We start from the raw sequence: 15,171 nt of genomic DNA, 5'->3' as shown, positions 1-15,171 counted from the left end.
AATGTTCTCGGGTTTCGTTGCCGCGTACAGCGTCACCCGAGGGTGATATATTTTTTCGGCTCTAGTTATTTCGAAACCCTGAGCGAAACTCTGACCCCTGCACGTGCAAATTGCCAGCAGCGGGAAACCTAAGTACCTAGCTGCGCATATCTGTCACAGCTAGTGTACATATAGAGCAAATTCTCTATAACTAAATTACATTACGCAGAGTCTTGTCAGAAAGCTTACCCCTTTATGGAAGCAAATCTCCAGCTGTAGAGGTAATGAAATTTTCTTCAATACTATTCGTTTCTATGACAATTGTTTTTATACTTTAGATGTTTTAGAACCTTAATTAATGTTTCAAAAAGACGTATCTGCAAACATATTCATTGAATGCAGTAGCTAATGAGCAGGAAACATATATTTATTTTAAATTCTACAGAGAGTCAATACCTAGGTTTTACAACGCCATATTAGAAATACTTTAGTCTGGTTCAAGTTAGCTATTTGTTGTAACTGAACAGACAAATTGATATTTAATTATAGGCTGCATGCATTGAACGATTAATGCAATGGGTAACGAATTCATGTGTGCGCATGCGCAATATATATAAATGCAGAAGTACTTATCCGTGTCATATGTACTACACAGTTTAGTTGTTATAATTTTAGCTGCCTTATGCCATGCCTTGTATATGGTTTGATGTGGAATCACCAGCTGTAGAGCTGCTTTATACATGCCTGCCATGCCTTATACATCGTTTGATGTGGAGTCACAGAACTCTGTGGGGTTTTGTGTGACGTATACGCTGTTTTGGTGACGTTGGATCGGAAGAGTGGACTGGTTTTCTCAATGCGAGGGACCAGGGCTTCGCGACCATCAGGTCTGTGATGTGAGGGCTCTCGAGGGATCCTTCAACAGACTGAGAGGAGCAGACCATGCGTGGGTTCTTCTCTGGCCATTGACTAGAGCGCGTGGAACTGGAGTTAACATCTTGGTCATCAAATGGGCGCCACGATAGTTATATATAGTGTTCCATGTTATTTCCACTATTGCATTTCATAATTTCATTCATTCCTATCGTCATGTGAACGATCGATAGGTTCGTAATTTCATTTATTCCTATTGTCATATCATTATTTGAATGCTCGATAGGTTCATAATTTCATTCATTCCTATCGTTATATGAAAGATCAATGGGTTCATAATTTCATTCATTCCTATTGTTATATGAACGACCGATAGGTTCATAATTTCATTCATTCCTATTGCTATATCATTATGTGAACGGTCTATAGGTTCATAATTTCATTCTTTCCTATTGCTATATCGTTATGTGAACGATCGATAGGTTCATAATTTCATTCATTCCTATTGCTATATCGTTATGTGAACGATCGATAGGTTCGTAATTTCATTCATTTCTATTGCTATATCGTTTATGTGAACGATCGATAGGTTCGTAATTTACACTGCTTTTCAATATCGTTTTATGAACGATACATCCAAATTTACATTCCTTTCTAAATCATTATCTGAACGATACATTCAAGACTTTCTTTATATTGGGGTGTAGATCACTTTTATTTTGTTGATCGGTGATAGGAATTCATGTTTGTTTTGAAATTCCATTTGTTAAATTCATGTTTGAGTTTTTTCTCGTTGAGTTAATTGTTGTTGATAGTTCCATGTTAGGAACTTCATGATTTTCCTTATCTTTTTGTTTATAATGGTGTCAGATTTGTTAATATTTAAATTGCATTTATAAATAAACATCTTGTAAATGCAGTTGCTTTTGGTGTCTTCCCTAATCCAGTCCCAACCCGGCTTCATCCTGTGACACATGTACACATGCAATTTTTCTATCCTAATCACCATTACTGCAATCTCTTAATTTAATTTTATTTATAATTTTTAATTACTATCAGATTATGCTCAAGCAAGACTAAAGGGAACCAGAAAGCCTCAATTTAGTATATCTCCCAGCTGAAAAAAAAATGACAAAACTAAATTAGGCATTTTCTTACCTGCCATCCCTAGAAAGACCTTCTCAGTAGGGCAGTCAAAATTTGTCCACAATGTGTAACAAAAATTTCATGTATTGCTCTTATCTATATGGAACTGTGCATTTAAAAAAGTTCAGAAGTGTGATCTGAAACTAATGCAGTGAAAGCAAACATGTTCAAGTAAAATAGATTTGTGAAGTACACTTAGAGCTTAAATTACCTCCAGTACAATTTCAGAAAGTACAGTTCCAAACCTCAAAGAGTTCAAAGGCTTCTTGCCTAAATCTCTCAACTTGGCAAAATCATTTGGTTTGTTGAATTTTGTTTTTGTTTCCTTAATTTCAAGTGGCAATGGCAACCATCTCTCCAGTCGTGAAACACACTCAAATCAAAACAATTTGATGTCCAATAAATGTAATTGTTGCCTTTCATGATTTTTTCCACAAGAATCTCAACATAACTTTATATACTTCTATGCTGCCTGCTTAAATGTTGTAAGAAGCTAATTGTCTTTTTTTGTTTATAAATTATACTGACTGACTTTGCTTCAAAACACTGCTAGGTCAACATGGGTGATTATCATAGCTGCCAACTCCAGAGTACAAAATTACTGAGTGCTTATGACAAAAATACTGATTTTCAGGAATAAATAAATATTTTTATAACCTTAATAAGTAACTACAACATCTACAAACATCAGTAAAGTATGACAGTAACTTACTCAATTAAATTATTTAATGTCAAAGATGCATGTAATGCACTCGTGCACCATCTGAACAGGGACCCTGTTCCATTTGGCTGCCCATTAAGAAGGTGCAAGAGTGCAACACTCACACTCTGACAGGCAGTTTATAGGTGCCTTTCCACACCTTGTTTTTTCAATCATTATCAATTCCAATACACCATCTTTCACTGAAGATCTGAATTCTGTAATTTTTTTCAAAACTGTTTATGTTCTAGCACACAAGTAATCCTTTGCGATTTTACTATCTGTTAAAAGTGTGCGAAATAAATCACCAGCAACACTAGCAACTGAAAGAAATTGGCTCATTTCTAAAAGAAATTTAGTAGAACGAACTGCTAGTCAAATTACATCAAGGTTCTCTCTGGTATTTATAAATGTAAGTTCAGCCTGTGTTGTTGATGATGAAGCAGCAAGTTGATGTCAATTAGCTTTTTCATGCTGTTTATGTCATGGGCACCTCCATATCCAATAGTGAAATCACAATTACACAATTTGAAAAATGCAAAGTTTTATCTTTACTAAATGGTCTCACAGATCTAAACAAGAAAAAGTTCTGTTTTCTTTTTTCTGCTGGAGAAAATTCTGAATCCTCTTATACATGACTAGAAGCTGAATGTAATGATGATGAGATACAGTGATAGAAGCACCTGCTTTACGCAATCCAATATGGTGGTTATAGACTAGCATGGTAGCTTTGATTTCGAATGAACCAATCATATCTTAGAACTCTATATCCCTATATACATATTATTGGAACTGGTTGCTCAATCAAAACAAAAAATTGCAAGGAAATTTTAATTCATTTTCTTTTTTAAATTAAAAGAACTGATTTTCAACAAGTAAAATGTACATCCATATTCATGTTCAAAACACGGAACAAATATGAAGAAAAAAAAAATGGGGAAAAAAAAGCTGCGGATTTTCACTTTTTTGGTCTTCAAGGTGTTTCTGTTCACTGGATGCCATTTTTAGAAAATGCTATAGGCAACAGCTTGAATATGTAGGTGTTTTCCATGAAAACATGGGCCTAATGAAGCATCTCAGGTACAACTGTAAAGGTCAGATTGGTTTCCCGACCAATGCCACTAAAACTAACATGAAATCTATATCCGAAACAAACAAGGACAAGCCAGTCTTCAGATTTGACTGCAACAATCATATTTTCATAATTTTTGCTATTATTTTCTAAGTTCATAATATAATGGTCATTTGACTGCATTAGCTGCAAAACTTGGAATCACCCTGTTTGAGCATTCAATGAAAGCATGGTTTGACACTTTACAGAGATTTAAGCCATTGAAGCTCAAATTAAAATACATTTTTTGATAGTTCTTAATGTGCTTACTATAATATTTGGTGGAGTATACTATTTATGATCCTGTCTGAAAAATACTGGCGCTGTCTATAATATTTACAAAGTTTCATGGCAATCCATCAGCAAGTGTACTGTGAATAGCATATCTTATACTTCATCCCTGCTGAATTCTTCTATGTAGGCAGTAGTAGGATATGATGGCTGAATGGTGTGATTTGATTGTGATTTTTAACGTAGCTTTAACAATTTTTCATTCATATCGCTACGATGTCTGCAATGTGGCAGGTTATAGTGATGTCTAGCACTGGGGCATCATGCCACAGACATGTAGCATGATGTCCCACCCAGTCAAATTATCCTGACACCAGGCCGGCCAGCCCTAACACTAACCTTTTAATGCTGAGCACCTAGCGAGGCAGCTGTTAGTACCATTTTTGTAAGTCTATGGTATGACTCGGCCGGGGATCGAACCCATGACCTACCGCATCTGAGGAGGATGCTCTAACCACTAGGCCACTGGAGCGGTCGACGGCTGAATGGAGAAATTGACGAATAGGTAGACATGACCTGGATATTTATCTAAGGTACACAGTCTTGAATGAAAATTAATGTGCTGAAACTATGATTTTCTTCCTGGAAGTACCATGATCATGACCTCTGAACTTTAGACTCTAAAATCTAAACATTTCCATCTTACACTAAGTGCAAGCCATCCACGAAATTGGTCAAGTAATCAACTCTAAAACAAAACCCATTTTTCTTTGACCCACAATGACCTCACCTTTCATAATTTGAACCCAAGATCAGTAGGCCTCTTTCATAACTTAAATCACACCCTCCATAAACTTTGATCAACATATAGGTTCTAGAACTAAAGTTATTACACAGAAATATTCTTCTTTCAGTTACAGCGATTTTTATCTCTGGATTCAAACAATCAACAGGTTTATATTATACTCAACATGCAAGTCATGCACAAACTATGATGAAGGTACATGGCCATAATTGAACAATTTATACAGAAACCATTTTTCTTCCTTGATTCTTGACATTTGTCCCCAAAATCAACTGGCTTCTTCTTTTTCTTAAGTGCATAGCATCCTCAAAGTTTTGTCCAGGTCTGTCATCTAGAACCAGCAACTTGTTTCTCCTTTCAGCCACACTTACAACGATCTTTGAATTTGTGACACCAAAATCAAAAGGCTTCTTTACATGGTAAAGAACTGGAGTTAATGAGCAGAAACCAATTTTTTTCTCTTTCATTCAGTGACCAAGGCCTTTAACCTTATGACCCTGAAATCAATAGAGTTCTTCCTTACCACAAGTGCAAGCGATCCAAAGTCTGGCAACTGTAGGTGATGGAGAACTGGAGTTACTGTGACATATCACTGCAGAAATGAAATTGTAATAGTCAGCTGAATGGATAGATGATGAATGGACATCATTCTAACACTGCATGCTGGACCTTATAGCAGGTATATAAAACCTGCATGACGAGTTGCATTAACAAGATTTTGTGCTTGTCAGATGGAGAGAAGAATTCCCATATACTTCTACCATACAGAGGCAGGAAAATAAAAGATATTATAATATGCATTGTTCACATTTATGCATGAGTATGTAAGTTACAATACACAAGTTGCATGAAAAGAAATACTGTAAAATAAATCATTGGCAACATTTAAAATGCTGCAGTCACAAGGAATGTCTTCATTGAACATGGTTACTCAAGTAAAGCATCTAATTGCCAAAAAGATCAGAACTGTGAGATGGACAGGAAAATGTTAACATGAAAATTCTTTTTTGTGGTGGGGCACAGAAATGAATGATTTTAATTTTATTCATTTACATTGTACTGTTTAGTAGTAATACAGTTTAGCAGTAATGAAATATGACAAATAAATGTCAACATGGGAAAGATCAGATACATAAAAAAAACAGTAAAAAAAAGATTACCATGTATAGCACACTATATGCCTGCCCAGTATTTAATAGTCCTCTATGTAGACAGTTGAAATTTTTGTGCAGAAATCACTCTTGATCTTTGTCACAGTGACCATAACCACTGACCCCAACATTTACAGACTTCTTCCTTACCACAAGTGCAGGCCATCAAACAAGTATGGTCCAGGTCTTTGATGCAGAAACCTTTTGTTTCACTCACAATTACCTTGGCCAGAGATCTTTTGACCCCAAAACTAATAGGTTCCATGTAGATCTAATGTCACTGAGCAGGAATCATTTTTATTCTTTCAGTCGCAGTGACCTTACTTTTGATCGTCTGACCCAAATATTTTTAGGGTTCTTCCTTGCCCCAAAATGGCAGCATCACAAAATTTGGTAATTGTAGATGAAGAAGAGCTTGAGTTATTGTTGTAGATTATTGTAGCAGAAACCATTTGTTTTTTCTTTCAGTTAGAGATCTGCACTTCTGACCATTGGACACAAACATGAATAGGGTTCTTCCTTACCCCAAACATAAACCATGCACAAAGCTAGGTAACTGTAGATGGTGAAGAACACAAGTAATTTTGCAGAAACCATTTTTCTCCTTTCACAGTGTCCTTGTATTTTGAAATCTGACCCCAGAAATGAGTAAGAGCTTCCTTATGCCAGTAACTATTTTAACTGTGTAGAAATAAAATTGGTAACAAAGGAACTGATAGCTAGACACCATCATTAGCATTATATGCTCACCTTATGGTAGGCATATACAAAATGACCAGCACAAAAAATATTACATATACATTATATAGCATACAAAACTAACATTATGTGGTATAATTCAGCTACAAAAACAACATGTATACGTATCATTACCATTACACTTCTGTGTGTCTCAAACTTGTAGGTCAGCAACTGCTTGGATAACCCCTTGTAGTAGACATACAAAGAATTGTTCTCACTCCCTGAAATAAAAAATGAGTTCTCCGTTGAATCTCAAGATTAGGAGTTTTTCATTCTAAGGTTTTAGATATTTGTGCCTAACTATAAAATTTTACTTTTATGTCCATTACATGCAAAAATATGCGATGAGTTTAATATTATGTTTTTAAACTACTAGCAAAAGGGGGCATAATATATTGCACAGGCTTCAAGTTTAAATTTTGTGTCAACTATACAAGAGTTTACATTTCCATTTATCAAGACAAATGGAAGGACTTTACATTATGCAATGACATTATAAATATAGCTAGACTTGTGTCATGTCACATAGTAATCCAGGCACGTGAAACTTTCCCAGGGTGCATGCTGGATAAGAGATTTTTAAGGTCATACCATATTCTATGAAAATGCAGATAAATTCAAGTCATGGGCTGGACATGTCCAAAGGGCCATAGGTTGCACATATAAGGTGTAACCAATGAATTTATTACCATATAAATTCAGATTAGTTCTTTCTCCACTATGTTGAAATAGATTTCTACTATGCTAATATTTTGAACACGACTACTTATTTTCCTCAGTGAACCTAAGTTAGGTTAGACTTGCTTGCGATGCAAAATTTACAAGCTGTTGGGTGCTGTAATTAAATGGTAAGTTTGTTAATGTGTTTCCACACATTGCCAAATTTTTTTGGGATGCAATGCACAATGTCATACCATCTTTTTACTTTCATACAAGTTGACTCTAACTGCAAAATGCACAGACCAGATCTGCCCTTGCATAATGTGCTGGCAGATCTAAATCTTGTAGTTTGCCAGTAGTAATCAGAAGATCAAACAACAGACCCTGATCTGCCAGCACATTATACATTGGTAGATCAAGGTCTGTTTTTTTGCAGTTGGACTTGACTTACAAGCAGAGCCGTAGAGAGCAATCATGGGCCCTAGGGTAAGAAATACCCAGGCCTCTCCTAGTTCTTGTTCAAGCAAAATTTATCTTTTATAAAATTAAAAAGTGTTGTTTGGCCCTGGCCCCTTTATGGACCCAGGCCTCAGGGAAAAAAAGTGCTAGGGTCAGCAATGAGAAACAGGAATGTTCAGGCAATTGGAAACACTATTTTTTGTTTGGCCTTATAAATAAGTATAAATCATAAGTATTAAAAACATTATGATTTGCTATCACCATTTAAACCCCATGCAAGAGTACCATTAGAAACATTTCTTTAGCAATCTACATGAGTAAAAAAGGAACAAAAGAAATCATTTAGCAAGAAATATTTCACTTTAATTTCATTTTTTGCACTTTTCATTTTATACACAGATTTCATAATGTCCAATTTTAAAGTGTATAGACATAAAGCAAATTGTTGCAGATCACCCAATATCTATGACCAAAAGATAGCAAATAATACAGCAGGACTTTGAAAACTTTAAGTGGACCAAAATTCTGTATTTCATGTTTTCCTTTGTGTCAAGCATTTTGAGCTTGCAGAAAAGTTTACATTATAAAGAATTCTCTTGTCTCCTATCCTGAATTTTTTTTTTTGCCAGAGGGTTGCTAAGTATGCCAGTGACTGGGTTTTCAAGAGATCAACATTTTCCTGAACTTTTCTAAGAAATATGTTTTCTACTTAACCAATATATAAATCTGGAGGTGGTAGCAAATGCAACCCACCCCCAATCACCAATTGTTTGAAGCCTGTCTGAAATTTTGTGCAAATCGTTTAAAGTCATTGGTCTATTTAAACAGAAAATATAATTTTTTAAAATAAAAAATCTGTTCATGACAAAGTAGAATTTTTAATAGGGCAGGAAAACACAAATGCAAATGCACAAACCCCTCCCTCTAATAGATATTGTTGGGGTGCGGGTGTACTTTTTGAATATTAACATATTTACTGTATATATCTGCTTATATATGCCGAGTCCAACTGCAAAATGCACAGACCCAAATCTGCCATTGCATAATGTGCCAGCCGATCTGTGTCTATGAAGTTTGTAAAGACTACTCAGTATAACCAACAACAAAGACCCTGCTCTGCCAGATCATTATGCAACATCAGATCAGGGTCTATGTTGTTTGCAGTTGGAACTGACTAGTACATCAGCATATATGGTAATCGAAGACATTATTTTGCAGGAAACTTTAAGAGAGTAAAATAGAGGCTGTAGAGTTGGGCATGGGGTGTTCCAATGTTTCTATGTACATGACTTATAGTGAAAGTAGTCATGGCTTGAAACCAGACTAGGTGGGAAAATCCCTTACTTCCTAGCTTCTAATGACATCCAAACATTATTCTGTTGTTCTTACCACATGCTATATAATCCCCATCTGTGGCCAGCCCTACAAAATTCTTCTCGTTGATGTGACCCTTAAATGTGCGGACACAATTGGACTTGGTTACTGTCCACAACTTTAGTTGGCTATCAGTAGATCTGTGATAAATAAAAGGAAGAACATTATATGAAGTGCAAAACAGATGGAAATCCTGCTATCTCCAATATTTATTTAAAATTTCAGTGTGTTTATTGTGTGTATGTGTAATGTATGTGCATACATATACAGTACATGCAACATAGATTATGGATTGCACGCTAGATCTGGTGGACAGGGACACAGGGGATTAAGTGCTCAATACGAGTAGTGGATGTCCACACAATCCAGTGGATTTCTCCCAGGTCTAGTGGAAATCCACTCAATCTTATGTCCATCACAGATATTATTCCAGTCACAGTGGGTTATATTGCACACCAAGTGATTTTAATGTATTTGCTCTGCATGTCAACACGCAAAACAATCAGATGAAATCCTGACCCTGTAACTCATCTACGGCAGGTGTAAATATTTTACCATTGTCTGTATAATCTATACAGTGGTAGCATTTCTTATGGTATTATTGGTGGTCGAGCGAGGGATACATGCAGATGAACTTATATCACGACACTTCATAGCAGCTACTAGTCAATGTCGTGTTTTGATGTTTCAGACTAAACGCTGTTGATTGAAAATGTTTCTTGTTGTCACAAAATTAATGCTGTAAAACTAAGATATTAGTTTGTTAAAAACAAATTTCGAGAAAGATTTGCCATTAAGTTTTCATATTATTGTGTAAAACTGGTTTCTAGAGGTAAATAAAGCAAACCATATATAATATTTTTATTTTCCTGATTGACATTGATTATTTGAGTGGATGACAATTTTTAAAAGCACTGAATCCATCTACACTGTACTGAAGGCTGCTCTCTCTCAGCTGCTGTTCATGCTATAAACAAAAGGGATTTTCACAAAGAAGATCACAGGAATGACATTTTTTGTCAGCTGATATAATTGTTAACAATGGTCAATCACGAAGGTGTCAAGTTTTAATGTTGTTTTTTTAGCACCAGAGTTTCAAAAGAAACATTAACTTCTAAATTAAAATGATTTTTGATGTTTGTAGACATATAAATTGTGGACTTGTAATGTGGACTAAGAAATAAAATGAGGTTAAGTTTGAGATATTTGAACATAAAATTAGTTTGTAGTGGTAAATAAAACAAGCTATATATATTTTGTGTTCCCCATTAATCTTTCAACACAGCACATACAAGTCTATTGCAGAAGCACATAGCTGTGACGTGTTTACAAAGTGCTCTAATACACTTTTTGTATAAAAACAATACATCTTTCTTTGTAATAAAATGTGTTATGTGTAGCAATGACAGAGAGAAAGAGTGATTATGCAATGTAACATTTAATAAATATTACCCACAGCATTTATTGCTAACTCAAAAACATGCATTAATCATTATATACTATGCACGTTTTTATAATGTGCAGCAATTAACTTCATTTTTAAATTCATCTACTGGCAAAATTTAGAAAAATTTGATGCCACTCTGGTTAAAAATAAACAGGAAATGGTGGAAGCCACAACCTCTTCCACTTCCAGTTCAGAGTAGACAGAAATAATACCAGGGTAACCAGTTTAAAGCCATTAAAAATATAAAGCTAAAAAGTATGAGAAAACAATACAATTAGAGATAGATTTTATAGCCTTAACAAACATCGCAATTTAACAATTTTGAGCCATAAACAAAGCATTATTAATAGATATGATGTGTTCAGCTTAAATACAGCAGAAACAGACACAGAAAAGTGGAAGGTAATTATTTTACAGTAAAAAAATCACATCTACTAGATACCCATTTCACAATCAAGTTGAATAGGAGTAGGCATTTTGGTTGAATTGCAAATGATTATGTTTATATGTTTATATTATTATACAGATATAGTTACAAGACTGATTTATATTCATACCATTAAATCTCGATGTATGCATGCTGAAGGAATTTTGTCAGTATCTATAAAATACTGGTTAAGTATGTGCATAAAGGCAAAGTGCCTTTAAAACTCCCTACTATGATCAAAGGGCACCTGTTTATAAAGGCAAATTTTTGATCCCCAATAGACAGATTTAACTGTACTCCAAATCTGTTGCATAAATGTAACACTTAACAATAATATCCCATTTACACAGCCATCAAGTGGTATTAGTTACTGTTAAGCATGCTTATTATCAAAGTTTGACATCGTCCAACTTTTAACATTATGACACCATCCACCTCAATCAATATACTCTTGTGGCATAAACAAAATAATGAATCAAGTTCAGTAAGAAAAAAAAAAACCAATTTAATTTGAGTTGATTATGATGGACTGGTCAATTCAGTGCAGCAAGGAGAAAGAGATTTCAGTTGGACATGAAGTAGACATACAGAACAATTTGGTGTTTATCCGGTTTTCCATGACATGGATCATATTAAGATTTGCAGAACTAACTAAGAAAGTACATTTGAGGAAATTCAAGATGCACAGTGTATTTATGACACTTCTTATTACCAGCTAAGAAGACTGAAATGTATGCTCTGTCACTTGCATGCTTGCTGTTGGAAGGACCCCAGCTATGACCCATATCATACACTGTATGTCTTCTATCACTAGCCTAGCATTGTATCAAAATAGTTAACTGGGAAAATTGCAAAGCAGCTGTTGTGTGACAATCCATTTTGCCAGTGGAAATATTTAGTTTATTGTCTTCTTGGCTCTGAGGTTCTTAGTTTCTTACCAAAACATTCAGTTGCATTTTTTTCTCGAATTTATTGTTTTGACTGACTTGTAAAATAGTACTTCTATCTGATAGATATGTGATAGTCCTTGGCCTGAGTATACTTTTCTGTGCTATATTTAGAGACCATAGAGAGCACTTGTCATAGTGTGAACCATTCCATTTGTAGAAAGTTAAGAATATAAAACTTGAAATTATCAGAATGGTATTTTCAATTACTGTGTCTCTCACATTTGTTGTTGACATTGCAAATATCACGTTCATTTGTTTCCTAGTCTGAAAGTTTCATTTATGACTCAGTAAAGTCATCCACATCATTAACTTTATTTATCATCTCTACTTTCAAGTAGATAAAGCACTTGTAGTCCATTCACAAACAAATCTAATAAACCAAAAGCTAAAGCTTGAACTAAACGAGCATACCTTGTTTATTTCCAAAGTAGTTCCTAACATACTATACTCTTTGTATACAAATGTGCTGTGCAGTATGAAAAAATATGGAAACATACTGCAAGATTCTGTCAGTGTAAAGTTAATGGCCCTTGACACTTAACTTCATGAGGGCTGTTGACTGTAATCTAAATAGCTCAAGAACCATTAAACATATTCCAATGCAATTTGCTGTAAGTGCTGTCTCTTAAAAAAACATATATATGCATTTTATGGGTTTTGTCCTGTTTTATAAGTTGTGGCCCCATGATTCCTCACCCTACTGACAATGTTAGGTTTCTACAAGATGACAACAGCAAAATTTTCTGGATTTCAAATAAATTTGACATGATTTTTTGTGCGATGTCTTAAGTTAACGTTATTTCCAGTGTTCCCTGACATATGCAGGAGTTATGGCCCTTGACTGAGCATCCTCCCAACTTTAATTTCTGCAGCACAATATACAGTATTTACTAACAATTCTGTGTCAATAATGTGCTAAAATTTAAGACATGTTACAATTTAATGATGTTAAATACTGTGAGTCATAGTTCATATCAGTAACTGTTTCACTCTGTACTTTAACTCAAAGTTTGCGTGTGTGTGATTTGGATTTTTAAGGTACCTTTAACAGTTTTTCAGTCATATCGCTATGATGTCTGCATAGAGATGTCAAACACTGGAGCATCATGCTGCAGACATGAAGCATGATGTCCTACACAGTCATATTATCCTGACACCAGGAAGACAAGTACTAACACTAACCTCTTAATGCTGAGTGCCTAGCGAGGCAGCTATTAGTACCATTTTTACAGGTCTTTGGTATGACTTGGCCAGGGTTCAAACCCGTGACCTCCCACATCCGAGGTGGATGCTGTAACCACTAGGCCACCGGATTCACTCAAAGTAAAATGCATTATCATAGTCTGTTTCATGAAATTTATAACTGTTTTTTTTTTATGTGAAAAATCAGAAATAAATTTGTTTCAAATCCTGGTACTTACGCTGACACAAGCTGGGTACTGTTGAGGAATTTGGTGTAAGAGACGGCTTTACGATGCCCTCTGAAGATTATCACAGGTTGTTTCGTGTTCCGCAGGTCATAATAATGAACACAGTGATCTACAAAGGATCAATACCTTCATAAAGCAAAGATTATAAAAAAAACACTACAACATGGATGTATAAAAAATGAAGTGGTAAGTCTGAAATGGATGACCATTCTACGGGACAAGCGGTCTGACAAATCATAAATTCCACCAAATCAGGGTACAAATGTCACATTCTACCAATGTTGCTGATGTAGAAAATATGACAATCAAAACCTTTAACACAGCATTCTGACACAATTGTTGCTGATGCACCTGATAACACCACTGCTGCAGACACCAGACACCTATCATCCAGCCATTCACATGAAAGACTACAAACAATGGCCCATTTAAATTTCATTTCATCATTTTTACACTAAAAGTAGCTGATGATGCCTAAACAATTCTTGAAAATAGACAGCAAATAACCAGCCAAATCCTCTTAATCAGTTTGGTAATTTAACTCCAAAAAAATCAAACCTATTTAAACAAAACAATACAAGAATCTAATTATCACTAAAAACACTGATTTTGTTGTTCTTGTTGTTGGGTTTAACGCCATTTTTCAGCACAAGATAGGCTATGCATGGCGGCTAGTATTAATGGTGGAGGAGGTAGAACCTGGGAAAACCCTGGGAAAAACCACTGACCCACGAAAAGCTAATGGCAAGCTTTCTCACATACACACATTGGCTGAATCCTAGACTTGAATCCACGCAGACAGAAGTGAGATGGCAGTGATCCGTAATGGAGAGTGCTTTAGACCAATCAGCCACCCGGGGGGGGGCCACTGATTTTTAATGATAACCCTAAAATATTTAGATATTTCAATAAGTAAATTGCTTATGGAATACTCCGAAGGAAAATATGAACTGTAAAGACAATATTTTTAAATCGAAAGACAACATTAAAAGCACTGAAACATAAACTTGTAATGATACAAAATGTATACCTAGTTTAATGAAGGTAAGACCCTCAAACAAGTGATCCAACCAACTCCGCATTTTTTTGTATTTCATTTGTGCTTCACTTGCAAATGAAATTTGTTTCTTCTGCATTCAGTTCATGGTTCCATTAAAATTACTATTTCCATTTAAGAGCTCACAAATGCATTCTGGATTTACATTTATCCTTTCTTTTCATCACCTGACTGTTTGGGATGAAATGAAAATGTATTTAACAGATTAAGAAGAATTACAAAATGACATTTCACAAGTGAAATATTACCAACATTCAGTGGATTCGTGAGATGTTGTATACCATGTGCCATGCCATGTATTAAAAAAATTTCAAGCAACAACTTGTGCACTGGATGGTGACAGATGGTAGTTTAATGATTAATCAAAACAACAAATCTCTGGTGAGATACAAATTGTTATGATTTTTCATAATCAAACGTAAATCATTAAAGATTTCTGTTTTAAACCCTTCAACTTTCTGTTGGTTTGAAATCTTCCTGGAAGAGACTATTATGCAAACAGAAGTTTGCACCTAGTGTAGCCATCTGAAGCACAACCACAGTTCCAAAAACATGGTACACAAGAAATGCGCTATTAAAGTGACTGACTTTCCAGGATACAAGGAACTTGACAAGTATGCAAGAGTGAAG

General features: G+C 35.1%; 1 protein-coding gene across 1 annotated transcript in view; it reads right to left on the bottom strand.

Annotated features, from left to right (window-relative positions):
- LOC149778533 (E3 ubiquitin-protein ligase COP1-like) overlaps positions 1 to 15,171 on the bottom strand; it is a 92,984-nt gene that overhangs the window by 23,249 nt on the left and 54,564 nt on the right. Inside the window, exons 16-18 of the mRNA XM_089939414.1 lie at positions 13,476 to 13,593; positions 9,246 to 9,370; positions 6,870 to 6,958 (exon numbers count right to left, since the gene is read on the bottom strand). Of these exons, the coding sequence (XP_089795540.1) occupies positions 6,870 to 6,958; positions 9,246 to 9,370; positions 13,476 to 13,593 (332 nt within the window). The remainder of the gene's footprint in view (positions 1 to 6,869; positions 6,959 to 9,245; positions 9,371 to 13,475; positions 13,594 to 15,171) is intronic.

Source organism: Sinohyriopsis cumingii, chromosome 17 (assembly GCF_028554795.1).
Source record: "Sinohyriopsis cumingii isolate HCF-2022 chromosome 17, ASM2855479v2, whole genome shotgun sequence".
NCBI lineage: Eukaryota > Metazoa > Mollusca > Bivalvia > Unionida > Unionidae > Sinohyriopsis > Sinohyriopsis cumingii.
This window is presented reverse-complemented; position numbering and strand designations above follow the sequence as displayed.